Genomic DNA, 26,521 nt, shown 5'->3' with positions numbered 1-26,521 from the left:
GTTCAATGTAGAGTCCAGGAGGGCATGCCAGGAGCAGAACTAGGCTTACCTAAAAATGAGGTGTCAACCTGGTGAAGTTGTAACACAGGACTACTTGTGTGCCAAACAGCATAAGCAGTAAGTGATAGACAGGGCTAAGTGATCCCACAACCAATGGATCAGATCCAAGCTCTGCAGACCTGCCACATCCAGTCATGAATGGTGGTGGACAATTAAACAACTCACTGGTGGAGGAGCCTTCACAAATATCCCCATCCTCAATGATGGGGTAGCACAGCACATCAGTGCAAAAGATATGGCTGAAACATTTGCAACAATCTTCAGCCAGAAGAGTCGAGTGGATGATCCATTCCGGCCTCCTCCGGAGGTGCACAGCATCACAGATGCCAGTCTTCAGCCAATTCAATTCACTCAATGTGAACAGCTGAAGGCACTGGATACTGCAAAGGCTATGGGCCCTGGCAATCTTCCAGCAGTAGTACTGAAGATTTGTGCTCCAGAACTTGACGCACCCCCAGCCAAGCTGTTCCAGTACAGCTACAACACTGGCATTTACCCGGCTATGTAAACAAATTGCCCAGGTATGTTGGGTACACAAAAAGCAGGACAAATCCAACCTGCCCAATTTCCACCCCATCAGTTTACTCTCGATCATTAGTAAAGTAACGGAAGGGGTCATTAACAGTGCTATCAAACGGCACTTACTGAGCAATAACCTGCTCACTGTTGCCCAGTTTGGGTTCTACCAGGTCCACTCAGCTCCTGAACTCATTACAGCTTTGGTTCAAACGTGGACAAAGAGCTGAACTCCCAAGGTGAGGTGAGAGTGACTGCCCTTGACATCAAGGCCACATTTCACCTAGTATGGCATTAAGGAGCCCTAGCAAAACTGAAGTAAATGGGAATCAGGGGGAACACTCTCCAGTGGTTGGAGTCATATCTAGCACAAAGGAAGATGGTTGTGGTTGTTGGAGGTCAGTTATCTCAGCTCCAGGACATCACCGCAGCAGTTCCTCAGGGTTGTGTCCTCAGCCCAACCATCTTTAGCTGCTTCATCAATGACCTTCCTTCCATCATAAAGGTCAGAAGTGGGGATGTTCCTTGATGATTGCACAATGTTCAGCACCATTTGCGACGCCTCAGATACTGAAGTAGTCCATGTCCAAATGTAGGAAGACCCGGACAATATCCAGACTTGAGCTGACAAGTGGCAAGTAACATTTGTGCCATACAAATGCCAGGCAATGACCATCTCCAACAAGAGCGAATTTAACCATCGCCCCTTGATGCTCAATGGCATTACTATCACTGAACCACCCACTATCAATATCCTGGGGGTTACCACTGACCAGATACTGAACTGAACTAGCCATATAAGTACTATGGCTACAAGAGCAGGTCAGAGGCTAGGAATCGTGCAACAAGTAACTCACCTCCTGACTCCCCAAAGCCTGTCCATCATCTACAAGGCACAAGTCAGGTGTGTGATGAAATACTCCTTACTTGCCTGGATGAGCGTAGCTCCCACAACACTCGAGAAGCTTGACACCGTCCAGGGCAAAGCAGTTCGCTTTGAGGGGCACCACATCCACAAACATTCACTCCCTACACCACCGGCGCACAATAGCAACAGTATGTACCATCTACAAGATGCACTGCAGGAATTCACCCAGGCTCCTTAGACAGCACTTTCCAAACCCATGACCACTACCATCTGGAAGGACAAGGGCTGCAGATAGATGGGAACACCACCACCTGGAAGTTCCCCTCCAAGTCATTCACCATCCTGATTTGGAAATATATTGCCGTTCCTTCACTGTCGCTGGGTCAAAATCCTGGAACTCCCTCCCTAACAGCACTGAGGATGTACCTACAGCACATGGACTGCATGTTCAAGGCTGCTCACCACCACCTTCTCAAAGGCAATTTGAGATAGGCAATAAATGCTGGCCCAGCCAATGAAGCCCACATCCCATGAATGAATTAAAAAAAAACAGGGGTTTTTATCAGTTCTTATCAGCTGGTCATTGTGAATTTTAATGCATTGCTTGCATGAGTTACACCAATGCTGTTCCATCCATGTAATGTTGAACACCATCCTCCTTTTTGGAAAAATGACTTATGAATTAACATAAACAAATATCAACTTCAGGAAAACACACATTGCAAGCTGGATTTGGGTTGACTGTGGCCCAGAATTACAATAAAATGCACTATGTACCTCAATTTATTTTAAGTCTAATGCAAGAAAAGTCCAAGGTGACCATGGCAGTTATGCCGAATGCACTTAAGCAAACTAATACTGAAATCGAGGTTGAGTCAATAATACTGTAGTAACCGTTACACATAATTTGACATCTTGTTTGAATGACAGCACCTCAGACATGCAGTACTGAGAGAGCACTGCACTCTCAGCATCAGCATAAATAATGGAACTTGAACCCACGACCTTCTGATTCAGAGAGGTGAGTGTTACCACTGAATTACTGCTGATACCTATAATGCATCCTGGGACCAATAGTTATCCCTAATAAAGCAGATGGATTAGTCATTAGTTACATTATTGTCTACCATTTTTGCAAAAGGGAGGGAGGAACTTAAAAGAATCACTATCACAAGAGAAAAAGTACTAGGAAAACTAATGGGACTAAAGACTGACAAATCCCTGGACCTGATGGCCTGCATCCTAGTGTCTTAAAGGAAGTGGTTGCAGAGATAGCAAAAGCATTCGGTGTAAACTTCCAAAATTCTCTAGGTTCTGGAGAGATCCAAGCAGATTGGAAAATCACAAATATAACACCACTATTCAAGAAAGGAGGGAGACAGAAAGCAGGAAACTAGGCCAGTTAATCTAACATCCGTCATTTTGAAAATGTTGGAATCCAATATTTAGGAGATAGTAGCAGGACATTTAAAAATTCATAACAATCAGGCAGAGTCAACATAGTTTTGTGAAAAGGAAATCGTGTTTGATAAATTTATGAGTTCTTTGAGGGTGTAACAAGCAGAGTGGATAAAAGGGAACCACTGGATGTAGTAAACTTGGATTTCCAAAAGGCATTCAAAAAGGTGCCACATAAAAGTATATTGCACAAGAAAAGAGCTCATGGCATTGAGGTGATAGATTAGCATGGATAGAGGGTTGGCTAACGAACAGGAACAGAGTCGGGATAAATGGGTCACTTTAAAGTCAGCAAACTGTAACTCGAGTGCCACAGGGGATAGTGCTTGGGCCTCAGCTTTTTACGTTCTATATTAATGGCTTGGATAAAGAGTCAGATTGTATTGTAGCCACATTTTCTGAGGAGGCGGCAAAGAGTCTGCAAAGGGAGATAGATAGGTTAAGTGAGTGGGCAAAAAAAATGGCAGATGGAGTACAATGTGGGAAAATCTGAGGTTGTCCACTTTGGCAGGAAGAATTAAAAAAAAAAATTATTATTTAAACAGAGAGGGACTGAGAATTCTGCAGTACAGAGGGGTCTGGGCGGCCCTGTACATGAATCATAAAAAGCCAGCATGCAGGTTCAGAATGTAATTTGGAAGGCCAATGGAATATTGGCCTTTATTGCAAGGGGGGGTTGAGTAGGGATGCCTTGCTACAGCTATACAGGGCATTGATGAGACAGTACCTAGAGAACTGTGTAGAGTTTTGGTCTCCTTATTTGAGAAGGGGTATACTTGCATTGGAATAGTTCAAAGAAGCTTCGCTAGGCTGATTTCTGGGATGAAGGGGTTATCTTGAGGAAAGATTGAACAGGTTGTGCCTATACTCGTTGGAGTTTCGAAGGATGAGAGGTGATCGTATTGAAACATAAAAGATTTGAGGAGGCTTGACAGGATATATGTTGGGAGAATGTTTCCTCTCATGGGGGAAATCTAGAACTGGGGGAAGAGTTTAAAAATAAGGGTTAACGTTTTGAGTCCGTATGACCCTTCTTCAGAGCTCTGAAGGGTCATACAGACTCAAAACGTTAACTCTGTTTCTCTCTCCATGAGTGCTGTCAGACCGGCTGAGTTTTTCCAGCATTTCCTGTTTCTATTTCAGATTTTAGCATCTGCAGTATTTCATTTTTATCTTTGTGTTTAATTCACTACCACTTCTCTTCCAGGAATGCCTACCTTGAAGAAGTACTGCTCTTCTTTCTGACAGGATTTCGGTTGGTCTCTTTCGCCCTGTTCACCTTCATTGCTTTCCATTTCCCTCCTGGTGTTCGACAAGGTGTTTACCAAAACTCGCTAGCCGTATTTCCTTCTTCAGCGACTGCCTCTGTCTCAGACTTAACCCACGTGGATTCCAACTGAAGTTCCATCCTTCGTGTTTCAAATTCACCCAAGATCACAGGGATCTCCGGGACGTAAAACGTTCCTCAGACTGCTGTTCTCGCTGCATCGTGAGATCCACCACTCAGTGCCATGCGCCGCCATATGAACACATTCGACCTCTCCTTCCAGCAGCACCGACTCATCTGATCTCAAAGCTGTCCTTGTCCCCAGTTTCATTTCATTCTTTGTCTCATCCAACGCCTTAACAAGAAACTTTTTCTCTTCCTTTCAGGTGCTAAAGAACTAGCTCTGAAGAGTCATACAGGCTTGAAATACAGGCTCTGTTTCTCTCTCCACAGATGCTGTCAGGACTGCTGAAATTTTCCAGCATTTTCTGCTTCTATTTCAAATTTCCAGCATCCATAGTATTTTTCTTTTAAAAATAAGAGGTCTCCTATTTAAGATGGAATGAAGAGGAATTTCTTCCCTCAGAGGATTGTTAATCTCTGGAATTCTCTTCCACAGACAGCAGTAGAGGTTGGGTCATTGAATATGTTCAAGGCTGAATTAGACAGATTTTTGATCGCCAAGGGAGCTACTGGTTATGGGGGACAGGCAGGAGAGGAGTTAAGGCCACAATCAGATCAGGCATGATGTTATTGAATAGCGGAACAGGCCTGATAGGAGCAGGAATAGACCATTTGGCCTATTTCTATGATCTTATATTTCCTAATTACAACAGTGACGACAGGTTAAAAAGTACATTAACAGCTGAGAGTGCATTGTGATGTCCTGAGATCGTGAAAAGCACTACATAAATTTTACATATGTAAAAGGACTACATAAGAGTCCTTTCTTTTACAAACAGTCTGTGTCTGCTTGCCAAAGTTATTACTTTTTAAGGCAGCTTGCATAAATTGAGTTTACCAATCATCCATGAAAGACATTTTAATGGATAAAGATAATGCAATGTACAACAAGTGCACCACCTGTGATCTAAATCGAAATGCTTAAACAAAAACACAGGTGAAGACACAGTAGCATAAAACAACAGTGCAAGCAGCCACTAGATGGAGCAAATGCTATTTTAAAAATCATATTGCAGAATGTTGTTTAATACATGTGCTGATAGCTGGCTGCACGTTGAAATACAACAATTGTGACAGAGTCTAAAACTCAGCATCGATGTTCATTTGTTATTAAGCTTCAACTATTTCAATGACTATGTTACCATATGCCATTACAACAACATACAACGACAACTAAAGATGATTGAAAAAAGTCATTGTACTAATTTTCTAATAAGCTGTAGTCTACTATAATGCCAATAACTTTGGAAGGTCCTCTTCTCAGCACTTGATACCAAGCGTGACTATTATTTTTGATAGCATCCTTCACAGTTCAGATCTTACACTTCAGAATGGAAAAGTAGAAAAAAAAGTGCTGTGTGTGTTCTGGAGCCAGAAACTGGCAAACACTTGCTCTTTGATTTGCCCTGACTAATTATTAGTTACAGAACATAAGTCTTTGTGACCTACTTGAACACTGACCCACCTAAGCTATATTGATGCATTATTCAGCTTATTATCTGATTGATCATAAGCAATGCTACAAGGGCATGCTAGCCAACTAGAATTATCTCAAAGGCATTTGATATTTAAATGGGAATATCCTAGATAATCAATTATAACTTCGGAACCATACCAGGATTTCTGAATCAAAACTAATAAACTTTGTCTGTTTGAACATAGAATAAGGTAAATATTCAGTTGAAAATAATTAAATAAATTGCATTTATATAGGCAATTTTATGACCTTTGGTCATTCCTAAAACAGTTTATTTGAAGTACAGTCACTTTTGTAATGTAGGGAATGTGGCAGTTATTTGCATACAGCAATTTCTCGAACAGTCCGGTTATTCTGTTTTAGGTGTTTTAAAAATAATAAACACTGGCCAATACACTGGCATTACACTCCTAATCATCTTCATATAGTGCCAGGGGTCCTTTACGGCCAGAGGGCGGACAGGACCTTGGTTTAACATCTCCCCAACAATACAGCACTGAATTTTCAGCCCAGATTATGTGTTCAAGTCTCTGTAGTGGGGCTTAACCAATGACATTCTGATTGAGATGCAACAGTGATGTAACAGCCACAGCCAAGACCCATTTTAATCCATTTATATATTAAAATGGAAATTTCCTGCCAAAAATTAGATTCTCAATTTTCTTGCAATAATTGATTCAGAAGACAACTAGATTAAAAATTATAGAGTGCACCAAACTGAAATTATGTCACTAATGCATGCAATACCACATTTACATAGCAACTTTATCATGGATGTTTCAAAGAAGTGCAATTGATCAAAACTAGATGCCAAGACAAAGCAGATGATGTTGAGAGAACTGACCAAGAGCTCTGTCAAACGGGAGAGTCATCTGCATGAGCATGTCTGTCAATGGTTGGGAGAAGAGAGGTACATAAGACTACAAGTCAGAGCAGCAGAGGACAAAGCCATTTAACATAAGGATCAGAATTTTAAATTGGACCCAATGTAGTTCAGCAAGGTCAAGGGTTGTTGGTGAGTGGAAGTTGGTCCGAGATAGGATAAGGGTAGCAGAGTTTTGGATGAGCTGAAGTTAATGAAGGATGATAGGTTGGCCAGGAGCATTAGAACAACCCAATAAGGAGGTGACAACAGTACGGGTGAGGGTTTCAGCAACAGATGGATGGAGATAGGATGAGATGTCTTTTTGACAGAGGGAATATGGGGTCAGAGTGCAACTTGGGGTTGAATATGACACCAAGAGTGCGAACAGTCAGGTTGAACAAGAGACAGTGGCCATCATCTTCCACATTCCACAAATTGGGCTATGTGAAATCAATTTTTAGTTAAAGGGTTATTTAACTTTCTATGTATCTACTACAGTAAACTAACTAAGGCTTAACCACTATTGTACACATTTATAATTTATTTGCTTTTGTATTCTCTGCCCGTTTATCAAACCCGAAAAGTTACTGAAGTTATTGCTTTACTTACTTGCACTCTCACTTTATTCGTTTACACGGTAAGTTGAATCTACCCAGTCTCTTACTGTCTACTTCACTGCTTGCCAAACTCCCTATACACACATCTCCAACAAATTTGAATTACGTTCTCTTAGCTCAGGGTTAATATCATTCACAACTTGGTCACTAACCTTAACTCTACTCCATACTCATGTTCAAGCCCAAGTTTACAGGTCATACATATTTCCACCATCAAGCTCAAGAAAAATTGATTAATTTACTAATGTACACTAATTCTAACTACCCGTGGTTTACACATAAACGATAGCTTTTACTTTAGTTCACCACTTTGATATTTTTGTTATCATCAGAATTAATTTTGGTACTTAAATGGAACAAAGCACATTTTGCATTCAGGATTAAGATAGCTTGAGAGCTCCTTCCAAATGTTCTGTAATTACACGCATGCATTGATCTCTAATTTTTGTATAATCACCTCCACTTTAAACGAACATTGAACTTGGTTCTCAGCTCTCTGGACTTCGAAAAACAACATTCCATTATGGACTCGAAACATTACCTCTGTTTCTCTCTCCACAGATGCTGCCAGACCTGCTGAGTTTTTCCAGCATTTTCTGTTTTTATTTCAGATTTCCAGCATCCATAGTATTTTGCTTTTAACTTTCCAATAACTTGGCCCTAAATGAACATTTTATATTCCATTCCACTCAACAGTGCTGGAAGCTTCCAAAAGGTGGATTACAATGAACATGCCTAGGTCACATCCTGTGGAATGTCACACCTGCCTTTGCCAGGACTTACCCCAAAGCAGCAAGCACTATAAGGCCTCAAATTTTCTGTCTCCAGGACTACTGGGTAATAAAGTAGAGCTGATGAAACTGATTATGCACAATGAAGTGCTAGGTACCTCCACCTGTCTCTGCTGTATATTATAACCAGGGTCGGAGGGGCAAACTGACTCCTCTCTTTGTTCCACTCCTGGGTCGGTTGTAACAGAGTTTGCGTTTAAAAAGGAGTGATATTGCCAATTCAATACATATACTCGACTGTGTGTAGCTTGGTGTAAGAAATAAGCCAGCCATGTTCCTTAAGTTAACAAATAAAGAGTTAATTGCTCTTATAAAATTGCTCTTATTGTTCAATAAAAAAAGTTTTATTGCTAAAACTCACTCAGGTAAAAGGTGCAGAAATTTTAAAAGGTTCGATATGTACAAAAATGTTTTCAACTACCCGCTAATGCAAAAACAACACATACACATGCAACACCCTCCTACCCCAACCCCACCAAGCATGCAAAAAAGAAATAAGACACTGCAGAGTATCAGCTCTTAAAACTTGGCCAAGTAAAAATTAAAGTCAGAAAAAAATATTTTTTTTATTCATTCACAGGACGTGGGCTTCGCTGGCTGGGCCAGCATTTATTACCCATCCTTAGTTGCCCTTGAGAAGGTGGTGGTGAGCTGCCTTCTTGAACCGTTGCAGTCCATGTGGTGTAGGTACACCCACAGTGCTGTTAGGAAGGGAGTTCCAGGATTTTGACCCAGCGACAGTGAAGGAACGGCAATATATTTCCAAGTCAGGATGGTGAGTGACTTGGAGGGGAACTTCCAGGTGGTGGTGTTCCCATTTATCTGCTGCCCTTGTCCTTCTAGGTGGTAGTGGTCGTGGGTTTGGAAGGTGCTGTCTAAGGAGCCATGCTGAATTCCTGCTGTGCATCCTGTGGATGGTATGCACTGCTGCTACTGTGCGTCGGTGGTGGAGGGAGTGAATGTTTGTGGATGTGGTGCCAATCAAGCGGACTGCTTTGTCCTGGACAGTGTCCAGCTTCATCAGTGTTGTAGGAGCTGCACTCATCCAGGCAAGTGGGGAGTATTCCATCACATTCTTGACTTGTGCCTTGTAGATGGTGCACAGGCTTTGAGGAGTCAGGTGGTGAGTTACTCATCGCACGATTCCTAGCCTCTGACCTGCTCTTGTAGCCACAGTATTTATATGGCTAGTCCAGTTCAGATTCTGGTCAATGATAACCCCCAGGATGTTGATAGTGGGGGATTCAGTGATGGCAATGCCACTGAACATCAAGGGGCGACGGTTGGATTCTCTCTTGTTGGAGATGGTCATTGCCAGATACTTGTGTGGCACATTACTTGCCACTTATCAGCCCAAGCCCCTTGGTCCAGGTCTTGCAGCATTTGGACATGGACTGCTTCAGTGTCTGAGGAGTTGTAAATGGTGCTGAACATCGTGCAATCATCAGCGAACATCCCCACTTCTGACCTTATGGTGGAAGGAAGGTCATTGTTGAAGCAGCTGAAGATGGGGCCAAGGACCCTACCCTGAGGAACTCCTGCAGTGATGTCCTGGAACTGAGATGACTGACTTCCAACGACCACAGCTATCTTCCTTTGTGCTAGGTAGGACTCCAACCAGCGGAGATTGTCCGGATGCTAGTTGAAAACTGAAGGGTCACTTTCTACAGTGGCTGCTGATACTTGGGTTTCTCACCAGAGTAGTTAATCTGCAGTTGTGGCTGGTTGATTCAGTTTTCTCTTGGAGAGTGATATTGATTCAGAATCCTTCTTTAAGGACTCTTGGTTTGCAGCAATGAGGTCTTCTGATGGGTTTTCAAATCACAACAGCTCAGCTTTCATGAGAAAAGTTTCAGAGAAAGAGGGAGGTGGTAAAGATGTTGCCCCTTCCATCCCTGTGGCAATCTATCCAGAATATTTTTTTTTACACCCAAGAGCTGGATCACGTGACCCCTCTCTGGTTTCAATCAGGACTTATCTGAGCCACTGATCGTGTGAGCTCCATAAACTCTATGTCTATAAAGCAACTTGTGTCCTTCACAAATGCAACATAGTAGTTGCTGCAGGTCAGTGTATTTTACTTAGCAAGTGTTCTTCTCAAAAAGTTCAATATATATATGCACACATATATATCTTCATAACAATGTCGATGGTTTTGACTATGGGAGGTGGAAGCTACTTCATTAATATGAACAGACTATCAATTGTTTTTCATGGTGTATCAATGGCCAGTTGTCGTATGATCAAAATTCTGATTTTGAAAAGTCTTATTTTGTTTGCAGAAGAACACAGAAGTAAAAGAAACATCACTGCCGAAACCAGGCTATAACATCTAGCCTTTACAGAGACACAAGGATTAATGTTTAAAGCTTGTTTAAAGCCTGTTTAAAAGATTCCGAACTCGCCTGGAAAAATAAATGGTCCTCCAGCTACAAGAATTACCAATGTTGTCTACACTACCTGCTGTGCCTCCCTTATTCCAAGGAAACTCCAAGAAATCCTGCCTTCAGCTATCTTGGCTCATCTGAACTTCAATTCCAGAGTGAAAAAGCTCCCCTCTCATTGGACTTGTTAAACATGTAAACTGTTAACTATTCTGTTTGGTTTTAATATTCGTAGAAGTGAAACTCCTTTCTTTTACTGTATCATTCTTGTGGGTATGTGGTGTGCGTGAAGTAGCAATAAACCCTCCCAGCAAGTGTGAGAGAGAATAAATAATGCTTATGGTTTAAAAATCCATGAAAGTCTGCAGCTAATGGCTTTGTAATAAAACTGACCACACACAAACAGGGGTTTGGGAACACAGAATCACAGAATTGTTACAGTGCATGAGAAGGCCATTCGGCCCATCACGTCTGCTGGCTGAGCATTTTAACTTAGTGGCAATCTCCTGCCTTTTCCCTGTAACCCTGCACACTGTTTCTGTTTAAATAATCATCCAATGCCCTCTTGAATGCCTCAATTGAATCTGCCACCACCATACTTCCAGGCAATGTATTCCAAGCCCTTACCTCTCGCTGTGTGAAAAGGTTTTTTTCTCACCTCGCATTTGCTTCTTTTGCAAAACACTTAAACTGTGCCCTCTGGTTCTTGATCCGTTTACAAGCGAGAACAGTTTCTCCCCATCTACTCTGACCAGACTCCTGATGATTTTGAAAACTACTATCAAGTCTCCTTTCCAAGGAAAACAGTCCCAACTTCTCCAATCTTTCGTCATAATTGAAGTGTCTCATCCTTGGAACCATTCTCGTAAACCTCTTCTGCACTCTCTCCAATACGTTCACATCCTTCCTAAAGTGTGTTCAGAACTGTACACAGTACTCCAGCTGAGGTCTAACCAGTGTCTTATACAAGTTCATCAAAACCTCCCTGCTATTATACTCTATGCCCCTATTAATGAAGCTTAGAATGCTGTATGCTTTAGAAACAGCTCTCTCTACCTGTCCTGCCACCTTTAATGACTTATGTATATATACACCCAGATCTTTCCGCTCCTGCACACTCTTTATAATAGTATCCTTTGTTATACTGTCTCTCCATGTTCTTTGTACCAAAGTGTATCACCTCACACTTCGCCACATTGAACTTCATCTGCCACTTGTTTGCCCACTCCACCAATGTGTCATGTGTCAATGTCTTTTTGAAATTCTACACTGTCCTCCTCACAGTTTACAATTCTCCCAAGTTTTTTGTCGTCCGCAAACTTTGAAATTGTCCCCTGCACACCAATATCTAGGTCATTTATATATACCAGGAAAAGCAAGGGTTCCAATACTGACCCCTGGCACTCCACTACAAACCTTCTTCTAGCCCGAAAAATACCCATTATTCTGTTTCCTATCCTTCAGCCAATTTTGTAACCATATTGCTACTGTGCTTTTTATTCTATGATCTATAACTTTCCTCAAGTCTGTTGTGTGGCACTGTATCGAACGCCTTTCGGAAGTCCGTATAAACCACATCGACAGCCTTTCCCTCATCAACCATCTCTGTTAACTCTTCAAAAAATTCCAGCAAGTTAGTTAGACATTATTTTCCTTTAACAAATCCATGCTGGCTCTTCCGAATCAATCCACATTTTTCCATGTGGCTATTAATTCAATCCCGAATAACTGTTTCTGGAAGTTTTCCCACCACCGAATTTAAACTGACTGGTCTGTAATTGCAGGGCATATCTTTACAACCTTTTTCGAACAAGGGCATAATATTTGCAATTCTCCAGTCCTCCAGCACCACCCCCAAATCCAGGGAAGATTGATAGATTATTGCCAGTGCCTCTGCAATATCCACTCTCACTTCCTTCAATATGCTTGGATGCATCTCATCTGGTCCTGGTGCCTTATCAACTTTTAAGTACTGACAGCTTATCCAATACCTCTTTCCTTACCAATTTTAAACCCTTCTAGTGACTGAGTTTCCTCCTCTGTCACTATGGCCTGGGCAGCATCTACCTCATAGGTGAAGTCAGATGCAAAATATTAATTTAACATCTCAGCCATGCCTCTTTCGCTTCTATGTGTAAATCCCCTTTTTGGTCCCTAATCGGCCCTACTTCTCCTTTTACCACCCTTTCACTATTGATGTGCTTATAGAATACTTTGGGATTTCCTTTTATGTTAGCTGCCAGTCTTTTTTCATAATCCCTCTTTGCTTCTCATATTTGCTTTTTCACATCCCTTCTGAACCTTCCATATTCAACTTGGTTCTCAATTGTATTTGCTACCTGACACCTGTGATAAGCACGCATTTTCTTCTTTAACTTAATTTCTATCTTCTTTGTCATCCAGGGAGCTCTGGATTTGCTTGCCCTACACCTCATCCTAATCTAAAGTAAACCACACTGATTACAGACAGAAGGTTGGAGGATTAGAGGATTTCTGTCTCTCTCCCCTGTCCATAGCACTATTCAAAATGGCCTGGATTTTATGATCGACAGCGAAGAAAGGACACTCTCTGACCTCAGGGTAACTAACCACAAAAATGTAGCGATGTCCTGGCATGCTACTCAGTGATGTCAGCAAGCAGGTAGGCAACCAATCAAACTGAAATATTCACACACAGCAAACCATGAAGTTAGAAGCATTTAATATCCATCACTTCCAATTTTCAGATAGAAAGATAACTATGACTGTATTAAGGTAGAAGCTAAAATAAAGATCTAGACATAAAAGTCTGGATCTTTATTTTAACTTCTACCTTAATACAGTCATATTTATATTGCTATCTAAAAATATATTGAATTTTAAATCTTTACAGAGATATTTGACATTCAACAATCATAAAATTTGGTTTTTAGGGCACTAAGTGTGTTTCGCAGTAATTATGAAGTTAGGACGCCACTAAAAACCTAGTTACATCTCCTTCCATAAGACGTAGGCGCAGAAATTAGGCCATTCGGCCCATCGAGTCTGCTCTGCTATTCAATCATGGCTGATAAGTTTCTCAACCCCATTCTCCCGCCTTCTCCTCATAACCTTTGATCCCCTTACCAATCAACAACCTATCTATCTCGGTCTTAAATACACACAATGACCAGGCCTCCACAGCCTTCTGTGGCAATGAATTTCATAGATTCACCACTCTCTGGCTAAAGAAGTTTCTCCTCATCTGTGTTCTAAAAGGTCTTCTCTTTACTCTGAGGCTGTGCCCTCGGGTCCTAGTCTCTCCTACTAATGGAAACATCTTCCCCACGTTCACTCCATCCAGGCCTTTCAGTATTCTGTAAGTTTCAATCAGATCCCCCCTCATCCTTCTAAACTCCAGCGAGTGTAGACCCAGAGTCCTCAAACGTTCCTCATATGTTAAGCCTTTCATTCCTGGGATCATTCTTGCGAACCTCCTCTGGACCCTCTCCTGGGCCAGCACATCCTTCCTGAGATACGGGGCCCAAAATTGCTCACAATATTCTAAATGTGGTCTGCCAGAGCCTTATAAAGCCTCAGCAGCACATCCCTGCTTTTATATTCTAGTCCTCTCAAAATAAATGCCAACATTGCATTTGCCTTCCTAACTACTGACTCAACCTGCAAGTTAACCTTAAGAGAATCCTGGACTAGGACTCCCAAGTCCCTTTGCACTCCAGATTTCTGAATTCTCTCCCCATTTAGAAAATAGTCCATGCCTCGATTCTTCCCACCAAAGTGCATGACCTCACAATTCCCCACATTGTATTCCATCTGCCACTTCTTTGCCCATTCTCCTAACCTGTCCAAATCCTTCTGCAGCCTCCCCGCCTCCTCAATACTACCTGTCCCTCCACCTATCTTTGTATCATCTGCAACCTTAGCCAGGATACCCTCAGTTCCTTCATCTAGATCATTAATGTATAAAGTGAAAAGTTGTGGTCCCAACACTGACCCCTGCGGAACTCCACTAGTCACCGGCTGCCATCCTGAGAAGGACCCCCTTATCCCCACTCTCTGCCTCCTGCCAGACAGCCAATCTTCTATCCATGCTAGTACCTTGCCTCTAACACCTTGGGCTCTTATCTTACTGAGCAGCCTCTTATGCGGCACCTTGTCAAAGGCCTTCTGGAAGTCCAAATAGATAACATCCATTGGCTCTCCTTTGTCTAACCTACTCGTTACCTCCTCAAAGAATTCTAACAGATTTGTCAGGCATGACCTCCACTTGATGAAATCATGCTGACTTTGCCTCATTTTACCATGCACTTCTTAGTATTCTGAAATCTCATCCTTAATAATGGACTCTAAAATCTTACCAACGACCGAGGTCAGGCTAATCGGCCCGAAATTTCCTGTCTTTTGCCTCACTCCCTTCTTAAACAGGGGGGTTACATTAGTGATTTTCCAGTCCTCGGACCCTCCCTGATTCCAGTGATTCCTGAAAGATCACCACTAATGCCTCCACTATCTCTTCCGCTATCTCCTTCAGAACTCTGGGGTGTAATCCATCTGGTCCAGGTGATTTATCCACCTTCAGACCTTTCAGTTTTCCTCGCACCTTCTCCTTGGTAATGGCCACCATACTCACCTCTGCCCCCCGACTCTCTTGAACTTTGGGGATGTCACTCGTGTCTTCTACTGTGAAGACTGACGCAAAGTACTTATTCAGTTCCTCCGCCATTTCCTTGTTCCCCATTACTACTTCTCCAGCGTCATTTTCCAGCGGCCCATTGTCCATTTTTGCCTCTCCCTTACCCTTTATATATCTAAAAAAACTCTTGCAATCTTCTTTTATATTACTGACTAGTTTACCCTCATATTTAATCTTCTCCCTCCTTAGTTCTTTTTTAGTTGTCCTCTGTTGGTCTTTGTAGGCTTCCCAATCCCCTGGTTTCCCACTGCTCTTTGCCGCATTGTATGCTTTCTCTTTCGCTTTTATGCTGTCCCTGACTTCCCTTGTCAGCCATGGTTGCCTAGTCCTCCCTTCAGTATGCTTCTTCTTCCTAGGGGTGAATTTTTGCTGTGTCTCCCAAATTACTCCCAGAAACACCTGCCATTGCTGTTCCACTGTCTTTCCTGCTAGGCTCATCTCCCAGTCAATTCTGGCCAGTTCCTCGCTCATGCCTCTGTAGTTGCCTTTATTCAACTGTAATACCGTTACATCTGATTCCAGCTTTTTCCTCTCAAATTGCAGGGTAAATTCTATCATATTATGGTCACTTCCTCCTAAGGGTTCCTTCACCTTAAGCTCCCTTATCAAATCTGCCTCATTACACATCACTAAATCTAGAATTGCCTGTTCCCTAGTGGGCTCCACCACAAGCTGCTCCAAAAAGCCATCTTGTAGACATTCTACAAATTCCTTTTCTTGGGATCCACTACCAACCTGATTTTCCCAGTCTACCTGCATATTGAAATCCCCCATGATCACTGTAACCTTGCCTTTCTTACACACCTTTTCTATCTCCTGGTGTATCTTGTGTACCACATCCTGACTACTGTTCGGAGGCCTGTACATAACTCTCATTATGGTTTTTTTTAACCTTTGCGGTTCCTCAACTCTACCCACACAGATTCTACATCATCTGACCCTACATCATTTCTTGCTATCGATTTAATTTCATTTCTTACTAACAAAGTAACCCCACCCCCTCTGCCAACCTGCCTATCTTTTCGATAGGATGTATATCCTTGGATATTTAGCTCCCAGTCCTGATCCCCTTGCAGCCATGTCTCCGTAATGCCCACCACATCATACTTGCCAATTTCAATCTGCGCCACAAGCTTATTTATCTTATTTCGTATACTGCGTGCATTCAGATACAACACCTTCAGTCCTGTATTTCCCGTCCCCTTTCTCATTGTCATCCCATTATCTGATGTGCTTGAAGTTAGATTCCTAGCCCTTTCCAAACACTCTGTCCTATTTTGTGTTCTGGAGACTTTAATAGCCTCTTCTGGGCTCTCCTTTCTTTTCAGTTTTTTCATAATTTTCCATGAAGTTGAATCCAGCCCCCCACACGCTAACCTGCTGCTTTGTTTCCCATTAGTCATATTTCTTGGAGTTTTACCTTCCCTCCGCCCCCACTTTCTAATTTAAAGTGCTGTTGACCACCCTATTTACCCTTTTCGCTAGAACATTGGTCCCAGATCGGTTCAGGTGGAGACCGTCCCAACGGTACAGATCCCTCCTATTCCAATACTGATGCCAGTACCCCACGAAATGGAACCCCTCTTTGCCGCACCACTCCTTTAGCCACGTGTTTACTTCCCTTATTCTCGCGTCCCTATGCCAATTTGCACGTGGATCGGGTAGTAATCCGGAGATTATAACCCTTGAGGACCTGTTCCTTAATTTAGTTCCTAGTTCCTGATAATCCCCAAACAGGTCCTCTTTCCCAGTCTTACCTATGTTATTTGTCCCGGCGTGGACCACAACAACTGGATCCTCCCCCTCCCTCTCCAACATCCTTTCAAGCCGGTCAGAGATGTCCCTCACCCTGGCACCAGGCAGGCAACATACCATGCGGGACTCTCGATCCTGCTTACAATGGAAGCTATCAATTCCCCTAATTATAGAATCCCCTACAACTATCACTTGTCTTTTTGCTCCCCTCTTGAATGGCCTCATGTGCCACGGTGTCGTGGTCAACTGGCTCATCCTCCCTACAGCCCTCTTCCTCATCCACACAGGGAGCAAGTACCTCGTACCTGTTGGACAAGGTCAAGAGCTGAGGCTCCTCTGTTCCTGAACACAGGATCTCTCTACCTGCCTCACTTGCAGTCACACCCTGCTGACCCTGACCAGACTTGAGGTACTTAATGTACCGGGTGTGACCGCCTCCTGATACAAAGCGTCCAGGTAACTCTCCCCCTCCCGGATGTGCTGCAGCGTCCGGAGCTCGGACTCCAGCTCATCAATTCTGAGCCGGAGTTCCTCCAGCAACCAACACTTGCTGCAGATGTGGTCACTGCGGCTCGCAATGGGATCTGCCAGCTCCCACATCATACAGCTACAGCACATCACCTGCCCAGCCATCTCTACTTAGATAATTAATTTATTATTCCGTTCTTTGACAGTGGGTCCTCCTCGATTCCCTCCTGAGTCGTGGTGACTGCGATGACTTCTCCCAGAATGCTTCGGTCACTTCTCACCAGTGCCCTCCTTCAACAAGGTATGACTTTTTCCAGGGTTTTAAAGCTAGACAGCATTGGAGTGGAAGCTATTGTCAACTCATGATTGCAAGGGAGATTGCAATCACGGAACCTTTACAGTGTAGGAGGCCGTTCGGCCCATTGAGCCTGCATTGGCTCGCTGAAAGAGCATTCTACCTAATCCCACTCCCCTGCCTTATCCCCATAACCTTGCACATTCTCTCTTTTCAGATAGCAATCCAATTCCCTTCTGAATACCTCGATCAAACCTGCCTCCACCACTCTTTCAGGAAGTTTGTCCCAGACTCCAACCACTCTGTGGGTGAGAAAAATTTTCCTCATCACTTCTACTCCTTTTGCCCATTATTTTGAATCTGTCCCCTCTAGTTCTTGATGTACTTGAGTGGGAACAGTTTCTCACTATTTACCCTGTTCATACCCCTCAGGATCTTGAATACCTCTATCAAATCTCCTCTCAGCCTTCTTTTCTCCAAGGAAAACGGACTCAGCCTCTCCAATCTATCCTCATAGCTACAGTTCTAATATGACACAGCCAATGGTAAAGGCTGAGTTGCTCAAATCCCAGAGGGAAACTTGAAACAACTATCATAACCTATTTTTGCAATTTGTATGGTTTGAGATGCAGGCTTTGAATTCAGTAGCAATTAGACCACCGAGTCTCAGGAAGTTTTTTTTTAATAAAACTAAATTAAACATTTATTAATAGAAGAAAAATTGTAAGCACATACATATATCTACAAAATTACTATAATAACTACAAAAATCCCCTAACTAATCTGACTCTCAATTACACCCCTGTTAAGGCAGTAAAACTTAGATTTAATGAGACACCTGGCAGAGCACACCCTGGATAGTCGCATTCAAAATGAGTTTCTCTTAGCACTGGATTCTTGCAGACAGACTTGAGGTTTACAGGCTGGAGGCTTCTCACACTTGATGGATCTTAAAATGCCTCACACACAATCTCCTTTATACATATCTTTCTCTTTGAGTGCAAATTTTCCATTGTATTACTAGGTTTTTAAATTTACCTCTTCTAAAAATAACATCCTTTGATTCCATAAATTTTATTAGTAAGCTGAAAAAAATAAACACATTGCTTGGCGTCTTCTAGTTAGGTGCAGGATTTCACCTGTTCTTCTGAATGCATTATTTAAAAATGCAAATTTCCCCCTTGACACCTATGTTTCTAAACTTCGCCATGTTTATCTAATTACCATTTCAAACCTACTTCTTTCTGTACATCAAAGCCTCTAGACCAGCTGGCTTTAATCCAATTAAAACACGCACACATACATACATACACACAGACATCACTAAACTCTATTTTAAATAAACAACTTCCATTAACATTATAGACATTAATCTCTTCATGACAGTTCTTTATACCTGGAATCATTTTTATGAATCTCCTCTGCACTCTCTCCAATGCCTTCACATCCTACCTCAAGTATGGCATTACTCCAAATGAGGCCTAACTAACACCTTGTACAAGTTTAACATGACCTCCTTAATCGTGTACTCAATGCCCCTATTAATAAAACCTAGGATACCACATGCTTTATTAACTACTCTCTCAACATGCCCTGCCACCTTCAATGACTTATGTACATATACACTGAAGTCCTTTTGTTCCTGCACCTCCTTTAGTGTTTCTCCCTTTATGTTATACTGTCTCTCCACATTCTTCCTACATTGAACTTCATCTGCCAAATGTCTGCCCAATCCAACAACATGTCCATGTCCTTTTGAAGTTCAAGACTATCCTCATCGCAGTTGACAATGCTTCCAATCTTTGTATCATCCGCTAATTTTGAAATCATGCCCTGCACTCCACAGTCTAGGTCATTAATATATATCAAGAGCAGCAAGGGTCCCAACACTGACCCCTCCTGGGGAACTCCACTACAGGCCTTCCTCCAATCTGAAAAACAACCATTTATTGCTACTTTGTTTCCTGTTACTCAGCCAATTTCTTATCGAAGTGTCTACTTTGCCTTTTATTTCATGAGCTGGAATTTTGCTTGCAAGTCTATTGTCTGGCACTGTATCAAATGTCTTTTGAAAATCCGTGGGAAATTCTATAGTGCAAACTACATAGGAGTGTTGGCTTACTGACAGGAACTTCTGGATTTCCAAATTGTCCTGCCCATGTCCAAACTCCCAAAGTTGTCATCAGTTTCAGTGGAGAAATGACAACAAACGCTGACTGTTTTGCTGTCATTCTACAGCAAAATCTAGGCCAATGATTGTAAATGCATACATTAAATTTGACCATGAAGCAAAAAGCATCTATAATGTTATGATTTCAGTAGACTTCTACTCCCAGAATTTCAATGAATCTGGATTATTTTCTGTGGTGGTTTTTGTGGACTTGAAGTACATTTATGACATTTATTGCAGTCCTCCTGCAGCCTCAATGCAACAATTGTTCAACCATTGTATAATACTGTAAATTAACTGCCCACGTGGTTTTAAAATGAGCCCAAGAAGAATACTCCTGCTCTTCCCAGCACCACATTCAGGGAAGTGTATCTTAAAATCTTACCTTTTAGTGGTGACTTGCAACAGTCCCTTTACTAGACTGGGATGAGGCATTGGGTAAATTGGGACTCTACTCTATGGAGTTTAGAAGATTGAGAGGTGATCCCATTGAAACATAAAAGATTCTGAAGGGACTTAATGTGTATTACAGTTTCTAACTGAGAATAGCTTGTTGTTGAAGCAATACAAAGATTAGACACCAAAATTATAAGAGATTCAACAAAGATGGGGAATTTTATTTGAGCATTAATTGTGGAAGGATGCACTAAAATGAGCATTTCTAATTTACTTTGATATCATACCTCTCCAACTTTAGCAGAGTCCTCGGCTTGTTTGTGCAGGGTTGCCCAAGTGTTCTCATACCTTTAAAAAAGATACAAAACAATGAGATTCCCCTGTTTTTGCTCTAAATTGATCAAGTAATCATCTAGACATAAAAGAACAGTATCTGCTGTTTCAAACCTGATATGCTGTGGCATTCACGTTCAGTCAAAGGACATTTATTATTAAGCCATTGCTGTCACTTTTAAAACGGGTAATGATGCAGGAAAGCAAAGAATAAAAAGGTTTTAAAGTTAGATTTGAATGATAAATGTTTATTTTTTAAAAATTACAATCAAGTCCAGGTAAATAGGACACAGCAATAAAAATAGGACAAAAGAGGCCGGGAAAAAGGGAAAACAAGATAAGTAAAGATAAGAGGGTTTAGAATTTTGAGGTAAATTTTTTGGTGTTAATTTTTTTTTACAACAATGAAGCTGCTCCTGGCATTTGAATTACTTCATTACTATAATTGACATTTCTTTCAGCATCATGCTGCATGAACAGGACAGAATGCAAACAAGGTACTGTCTCCCTGAACCTAGCAGCGATAAGGTGATTTTATCTTGCAATTTGTTAGAACCTAGTTTGACCATGGCAAGTTTCCACTAATTGTGCCTTTTTTGTGCCTTCATCAGGCTTTTAAAATTAAGCTTTTCAGCTGCAAGAACATTAATAGGTAACTTATTATTTTTTTAAGAAAGAAACTGAGTATACATCAATGTAGCTAGTAAATGATTCTGTACAGTTCTTTAAAATCATTTTCAGTTATTTAAAATCAGGTTACTCACAGATAGTGAACTAGACACCAATTAAAATGTTTTTTTTTTAAACAGACCAATTTTCAGTTGCATTTGTAAAGCTGCACCAAAGTTGCCACTCAAATATATCAAAGAATATTTTTTAATGCAAAACTATTAAAAAAAACATTCTAAGATGCATCATATGAAAATTAGTTTGAGTGGAAACTTGAAGATAATCACTTCTGAAAACAAGCACAATGTGCTCTCAGATCACTGATTGCTCCAAAAGCAGAAACACTCAGCCTACATGTTTAGCAGGCCAGAGTTGCAGTAGGGAATCAGGCAGCAGTTAACAAAACCCAAGTAAAATGAGTCACCAATCCTGCCAGGTCAAAAGTTGTGTCATATGTATGAACAATTGAAATAAATAGTCAAATAATCACTCATGTAGCATCAGCTGTATTTTAATAAAAAAAAGCAAAGGAATGACTACTAAAGCTGCTGAAGATGGTTCCAGGATACTTCTGCTGCGTATTTGATCCTCAATTCACCAAATATATCAACCTTCAATGCAACTAAATGACTCTTATCCAGTGAAGATCCAAACAGTTCTATGGTTTTTGCACAGTCACAAACAGAAATAATATTTTACTTAAGTGCAGAATTTGCCTTCTCAAATATTTTATAACATTGCTTGGCAAATATTTTTGTTTCCATCTCTCTAATTATTTATGAAGTCTTGTTGTAACTCAGGAACAATTAGCATCTATTTGCCAACTTCAGAACTAGATCTCAAATTCATCTAAGTATTTGAAATACTTGTTGGCAAATGTATGGCACTGCATCAATTCAACACATTTCAATAAATGTTAACCAAGTCACAATTTTTTAAAAATTACTTGCTGATTGCTGGATGTGCTGTTAAACATTCAAAAGCAGTTTCTCATTCCATTTGTAATAGTAAAAGCCTATATAAACTTGGCATATAGCACATTAGCCCAAAAAAAAGAATTGGCCTGGCTTTAAGACTGAAAAAACAGCACACAGATGGGACAACTTGAGTGCTAGAGCAGGTTAGAGACAGAAAAACATACCCTTGAATCTTCCAATACCAACTGTGGTGAATGTTGAGACTTACGCCACCATTGTGCATTGGACCTTTCAGAAGTCCTGACCCGTGCACCAGCAGGGTAATTGCCAGGAAGTTTAACCTTCCAATGGGCAGATTTGTGCTGCCTGGGCCCCTCCAAAAATGTTTCAGCACTGACCAGTATTGGAGGCTTGGGCCTGTTGCACAATACTAACCCAGTTACTTACCTGAGTATTGCCCAGCTGTTAATTTCTGATGCAGGTCAGTTATTAACAGCAGAGCCCAACCCACTTGCTCCCATTCTCCAACTACCCACCCACCATCCCCACCAACCTCCACAAGGCTGATGTTGCATAAAGGGGCCGTGGCCTCTACACCGCTTCTCTTTGCCATTGCTCTCTCGATGGTTGTGACGAGGGATCACTGCAGCAGCTGGGACAGTGAGATGTGTAATTATCTTCGCAGTCAGCACTGCCGCTGGCCAGAAGATCTGGACCATAGAGTTCTCGTGTCCTGGCCAACATTCTTATCACAAAATTGTTGTGTACAAAACATCCACAGAGTTTTCCTAAATAACAATAATGATTGTACTTCAAAGGAAAATCCACTGGTTATAAAGAGCTTTAGGATGTCTAAGGACACGAGGCACAATCAAGTAAAAATCCTTTCTTTTGAGTTCCCACTTTTCAAAACATTCAGACTTGTTCTAAACTGAAATATGGAAACAAGTCTCAAGTTATGGTAAAATGTTCTGTATCATAATTTGTATATAGTTTAAAGTGAAATTCTACCTAAATGGTGTCAGCTGTTTTTAATATACATCCCTCCAGACAGTGACAATTCTATTGTCTACATCTACTCAAATGGTACAAAATCCAATTTTCAGCCCACTGAGAATGAACCAGAGTTTGTGGGGGGTGGGGGAGTAGGGTGATGTGCCGGGAGCAGTCCTTCGTCAAAGAAGCTGTCCTTCAACAGAAGTGAAAATATAAAGGACACCAACACCTGAATGCTTAGTTCACTCAAATTTAACCACAAGTAACAACTGCAAGACAGCATTCCATGAATGCAGAGGGGTGCACTTTATAAAAATTGCAGGATTCTATATTTTAGTTTCAAGTCCAGAAAAAAATTGTTTGCAATTCTAACTTTACTGTTACATCTGTTTTGCTTATGCGAATTTTGTTCTCGTTGTTAAATCAATTGATATATTAACCAGAGCTTCAAGGTCTGTTGTGGTACTTATCCTGAATAAAAGATATAGCGAAGTATGAAATAATAATGGTTAATCCCACAGCATGCTTACCCCCTATTCATTCCACACAAAGTTAAAAAGGCATGAGGCTGGCTACGGGAGCTGTTTTCTGGCATGAGGGTGAATGAAAAGCTTTGGCAAATAACCTGAAATCCTAACAGTTCCACTACTCCATTACCAATGCAAAAACATTGGATCAAGTTTACTGAATTTATGTTGTATGACTGAGCATGTCAAGTGTTTTTATGGCCACTTTGTCAGCAATATACTATAAATTCAGTTTGATAAAGGTTTATGAAAGGCTTTGACTAGAGATGACACTGGTCCATCATGTAATCAACACTGTGGGTGCGCTTCTGTTTTAAAACAGATTGAATTTCCTCTGAAAAAAGCAGTTTCATCAGGTTTCATCAAATCTCTACTGAACACAGATCCATATTTTACTCTATATAAGAGTGCATATCTGTTCGTTTTCAAAGTTCATACCCACACCATTTCCCTTCCATTTCCTGTACCACATTCAACATGATCCTTTTTAGTTGTTTTCAGCTTATTATTCATATGACCTAGTCATTTTTCTCCGTTTCCTTGCACATTGCAAGAGCGATTTGTTTTTGACTCAAGAGACATTTTATTGTCATATAACTTCCATAATTTATAAACGAAAGCATTCCTAATAATTCATTTTCATACTGCAGCATTTATACATTTTATATTGGCGTAATCTGTTTACCGACACATCAACAAATCGACAACGTCCTTTCGAACAAACATTATCAGCCGTAATAACGACAAAATTTGCAGTAGAGCACTATCAACAAGCCACACGTTAAGTTAAACTAACAGATTAACAATAGTTACTGGTAAAGGTCAACATATCTCTGGAAATTATCCTGAAAGCACTCCCATATCCTAGTTAGTTCTCTCATGCAGTAACTAAATTGTTAGTTCATACTTTAAAATTTGTTCTCCGAACAATGCCACAAAGCAATTAACAAAACTACTCACTAGTTTCTACAATGTTCAGTGATGAACAGCTCTGAATAAATCCTGTGACAATGTAATGTGGATCTTTAAAAATATGTAACTTGTAATTCAGTAGCGGACTGAGAAGGTCTTCAATATGTGAGGAACATTTCTTTTTATTTCCTGTTGGACTGTGGATTAAAATTACAATGGCTGCAGTTTGAAAGATAGGTCCACTGGAACAGGATGAGATATATATACAATGTTGCAGTCCTGGAACAGTGTGCTATGAAAGACAGGATGGTGCCGGAAAGGATGCTGGACCAAGGAAGCTGCCTGGCAACAACGTTTTAATTGGCTCCTAACCAGGTGACCAGGTTTTATGTGAGGATAGTGCAGCAGAATAGCTCCTAGTCTGAAAGGAACAAGGCCTAAAGCCTCTCTTTCCTGTATGGGTAAGATTCCAGTAATCCTACAAAAATAGCCAGCTGGCTTTTTCTCCTCATATCTCTATAACCTGCTCTGTCTCTGAAAACCCCTGTCAAGAGGCAAAGGGGAAAATCACTGTTAGAGACATTGAAAGGCAAGTGCTCAACCAGTGAACTAAATATTGAAAGCGCTGGAAGACCATCTCATGCCATCAATAAGAACTGAAAGGAATTTAGAAGACATTGATCAAAATCAACCCATTGAACCCTGTGCTCCAGAATTGGTGCTATTGGAATGTTTGATCCCACCCTTAAAATCCATGTTTTTGTATTTGTGTGTAAAGGGATTTAAGAAGGGGTAGAGCCTAGGTTATAGAGTTAGAAATTAGAGTTCATATTTTTTTATTTTGCCACTGGTTAAAGACAGTTTGTGCAATAAACAGTTATTTATTGTTAAGTTTTTGTAATCTGTTAACCTAAATTAAACAGTTAAGTAGAATTGGGGCAATCTGGTGGTTTATCAAACTTTTTTCACATTTGTTGCAGCTTGGGGAGTAACGGGGCTTGATATTGCAGTGCACTATCCTCAGTGGGTCGTGAGAAATACGACAGGTTACTTTTCTTGATTGAAAAGATACACATGCACACAAACAAATCTGTGACTCTGTTCACAGCAACTCAAAAGACATGCTATTTTATAATGGTAGGTACATTATAACATTTAAAATCCCACATATTATTCTTGTAGTTTCTGGAGTCTAAAAGCATCAGCATGAAGTTGAAAAAGCATCTCGTACAATCACTGGTGTAGAATGTTGTACTCTTATGGATGCAAGAGTTGGACTCTGAAGAGAGAGGATGAGAGGAGGATAACAGCTTTTGAAATGTAGGTATGGCAGAGGATGCTCAGAATTAGCTGGGTGGACGGAAAGATAAATGAGTGGGTTAGATCAAGAGTAGCAGTTCAGAAATCAAAAGAGTTGCTAAGTACAATGAGAAAAATAGCCAAGTACAGACATTGGAAACAAAGACCCGACAGCCCTGTCCTGGCAACAAATGAAGCAGAAGTTGAGGGTAAAAATTGAAGAGGAAGAAGAAAAATCGGATGGGCGGATAACATTGAGACATGGAGTGAAGGAGGCTTGAAGAAAGCCAGAGAAGAAGCAAGACAATGCCAAAGGCCCACTAAGGCTATGATGAAAATGAATGAACGTATTATTCGTCTACTAAAATGGCCAGATGCTGTTAATTCACAGGGGTCAATTCAGGCTTCATTATTTTGTATACCTGAAAATTTTCTATGTTTCTTTATATTTATTTCTGAAGTGCACCGAAATTTGAGTGTGGCAGAGAGAAATCACACGTGCAATTTAAAAAATATAATGTCAGCAAATCTTCCACGGTTTTTTATCATGATTAGTAAGAAAATGCATCCTAAGAGATACTGGGCTGGATTTTACACCAGTGGTGAACAAACAGTGTGAGTTGCTC

General features: G+C 41.1%; 1 protein-coding gene across 3 annotated transcripts in view; it reads right to left on the bottom strand.

Moving 5' to 3' along the window:
- Nucleotides 1-26,521, bottom strand: part of dtnbp1a (dystrobrevin binding protein 1a) — a 221,064-nt gene that overhangs the window by 177,277 nt on the left and 17,266 nt on the right. For all 3 annotated transcript variants that reach the window (XM_078539223.1, XM_078539224.1, XM_078539225.1), the window contains exon 4: nucleotides 20,530-20,590. In XM_078539223.1, the coding sequence (XP_078395349.1) occupies nucleotides 20,530-20,590 (61 nt within the window). The remainder of the gene's footprint in view (nucleotides 1-20,529; nucleotides 20,591-26,521) is intronic.

The sequence above is a fragment of the Cetorhinus maximus genome, chromosome 3, assembly GCF_964194155.1.
Source record: "Cetorhinus maximus chromosome 3, sCetMax3.hap1.1, whole genome shotgun sequence".
Classification (NCBI taxonomy): Eukaryota; Metazoa; Chordata; class Chondrichthyes; order Lamniformes; family Cetorhinidae; genus Cetorhinus; species Cetorhinus maximus.
The sequence above is the reverse complement of the archived record's forward strand: the minus strand, read 5'-3'. Positions and strand labels throughout refer to the sequence as shown.